The 2,623-nt window shown below is 58.6% G+C and overlaps 1 protein-coding gene across 1 annotated transcript; it reads left to right on the top strand.

Annotated features, from left to right (window-relative positions):
- Positions 1–5: 5 nt before the first annotated feature.
- LOC104623187 (interferon regulatory factor 3-like) lies at positions 6–1,227 on the top strand (the record flags this gene model as incomplete). The annotated part of the gene is made up of 3 exons (XM_010290195.1): positions 6–279; positions 422–540; positions 1,081–1,227. Coding segments are annotated over 3 exons (540 nt in total), but the record flags the coding sequence as incomplete, so codon positions are not given.
- Between the last annotated feature and the right edge of the window lie 1,396 nt (positions 1,228–2,623).

Below are 2,623 nucleotides of genomic sequence, written 5' to 3'. Positions count from 1 at the left end.
CCGACCCGGCGGTGGCCCTGCGTCCTGGGCGCCTGGTGCGCTTCCCCAGCCCTGCCGAGCTGGCCGACAGCAAGCAGCGGCGTTTCACCGAGGAGCTGCTGGGCAGCGCAGGGCTGCAGCTGGAGCAACGCGCCCGCAAGCTCTTTGCCACCCGCCTGAAGAAGTGCAAGGTCTTCTGGGCCCTGTCCCAGCAGCTCGAAGGTGTCAAGGACCCCCCTTCCAACCTGCTTTACCGGGACCAAGAAACCCCCATCTTTGACTTCAATGACTTTTGCACAGGTGGGCAGGGGTGGTCCCCCCTGGCATCCTGGTTTTGGGGCTCATGGGAGCCAGCTCCAAGATGTCACAAGCATCCGAACCCTCCCAGCCCCTCCATTTCCTCCAGACTTACCCCAAAACTGAGCCCTGTCTCCCCTTGCAGAGCTGAGAGACTTCCGCAACGGCCAAAGGCAGCGGTCCCCTGACTTCACCATCTACCTCTGCTTCGGGCAGTCCTTCTCCAAGGCCAAGCCCAAGGAGTCCAAGCTCATCCTGGTCAAGGTTGCAGGGGCCAACACCTACCACTGCTCCACTGCTGCCCAGGGAGGGGGACACTCTTGGGAACCAGCGGAGATGGGGCTCTGGGTGCCTGAGGAAGGAGACCCTCAGGGTCCAGGGGAGATGGGGAATCTGGGAACCCAGGGAGAGATGGGGGAACTGAGTGACAGGGGAGGGGGACCCTTGAAGGCCCGGGGAGTTGGTGGAGGCTGGGTGCCCAAGGAGCAGGACCCTTGGGGATGGGGGCTGCATGCCTAGGGAGAAGAACCCATGGGGAGCAGGGGGAATATGGGGTGGCAGGTGCCTGGGTAGGGGACCCTTGGTGGCCAGGAGTCCAGAGAGGGCCACCCTAGATGGGGGACCCTTGGTGGCTGGGCAGGATGGGATGGGAGGCAGCTGCCCAGGGATGGGGAGCCTCAGGGGCTGGGGGAGATACAGGGTGCTCTGCACACCTCTTTCCTCCACTCCAGGAGGCCAGGGCCATGCAGGGCATTGCAGCCATACCAGGCGGCTGCCCCTAACCCCGGCGGTTTGCTTCCACAGCTGGTGCCCAAGTTCTGCGAGTACTGGCACGAGCAGGTGCTGCGGGAGGGAGCCTCCTCCCTTGACAGCGGCACCATCAGCCTGCAGCTCTCCGACTCCTTCAGCCTCTTCGAGCTCATCGAGCAATGCAACATGCAGATGGACTGACCCCTGCTCCCAGTGGCCCCCCAGGACAGGCACCAGCCAGCGTGCGACCGCCGGTCATGGGGGTCCAGGAAAACTGGCATCCCCCCCAGGAGTGCTGTGGCAGAATGCCTATGGTGGGGACCTTTCCTCCTCCACTCCCCTCACCCCAAGGACAGCTTCACCAGCTGGTCCCAGAGTTGACACATTGCTTTTCGACTCTGTCAGCTGCTAATGTTTGTTTTTGTGGAGTGTGGTCATTTACAGATTTATTTTCTTAAATTTTCTAAGTTTAAATATATATGTATAGAAAGGTGCTTCCTGCTTGCTGATGTGGCCCAGACATCTGCCCCACTATCAATCTGAGACCTTCACCCCCCCCATCCCTCAAAACTATGGGGGTCCATGGCCAGCCTTGGCCCAAAGCCCCTGCTGGCAGCAGGCTTGTACCAGAGCACTTGTCGGCACCTTCTCCCCCTTAGATTTGTGTAAACAAGGTGACTTCCTATGCATGAAGGGATGCATTTATTGATTCATTTATTTCCATGCATTAAGGCTGCAAACGTGACTTGAAAGCAAAGCATGTTTGAGGACAGCTTGGCTTTGGCTAAACAAAAATAATTCTTCTCTCTTTGGTGAGTGCCTCCCCGCTGGCCCAGAGTTACTCAATTGAGATGTTCTGGAAAAATAAGGCAGTAACTACAACATGAAGCAGCCAGAGCTCAGCTCTGGGGCGCACATGTGGTGGTAGCTCGGGGAGGAGTGTGGTAAGCAGGGCGCTGCCCCAAGATGGGGTGTCCCCTCCCTGGGCTGGAAGCAGCTGCACCCCCTCATTTCAGGAGCAAGGGGAGAGGACAAGCCTGGCTATCAGTGTTGGACCCTGGGCAAGGGGAGGTGGCAGCCTCCTTACCTGCTGATTGACGTGGATGCTGCTGGGCCCAAAGGTGGTGGTCCCATAGCTTGTCACATAATAGTGAGTGGAAGGCTGTGCCGGGGGCTCCTCCAGCTGCCTGGGCACTGTGGAGGAGTGGGGATGGGAGGACACCGGCAGCACCTCAGCTACATGAAACCCTCAGCCCTCCTCCCCCCTGAGCACTGTTGCAGTGCAAACCCAAGACTATTGGGCTCACCTTTGGGCAGGAGCAGCTCTGCACCAAAGCGATGTCCACATGTCCCACAGGTTTTAACGTCTTCCTTTGTCCTGTGGAAGAAAAAGCCCCAAGAAGAAGAAGGAGCAGGAGCTGCCCTCAGCACTTCCCATGTAAGACAATGCCAAGATGATGGTATAGGCTCCCTCTTTCCACCCTGACCTGAGGTCCCACTGTTGGTGGGACAGCTGCTGCCTTCCCAGGTGCCTGAGCACTTTCAGCTCTTCATGAAATGGGGGACATGGGGGCATCTGACCAGAGTGGACATTATG

The sequence above is a fragment of the Phaethon lepturus genome, unplaced genomic scaffold, assembly GCF_000687285.1.
Source record: "Phaethon lepturus isolate BGI_N335 unplaced genomic scaffold, ASM68728v1 scaffold45406, whole genome shotgun sequence".
NCBI lineage: Eukaryota > Metazoa > Chordata > Aves > Phaethontiformes > Phaethontidae > Phaethon > Phaethon lepturus.
This window is presented reverse-complemented; position numbering and strand designations above follow the sequence as displayed.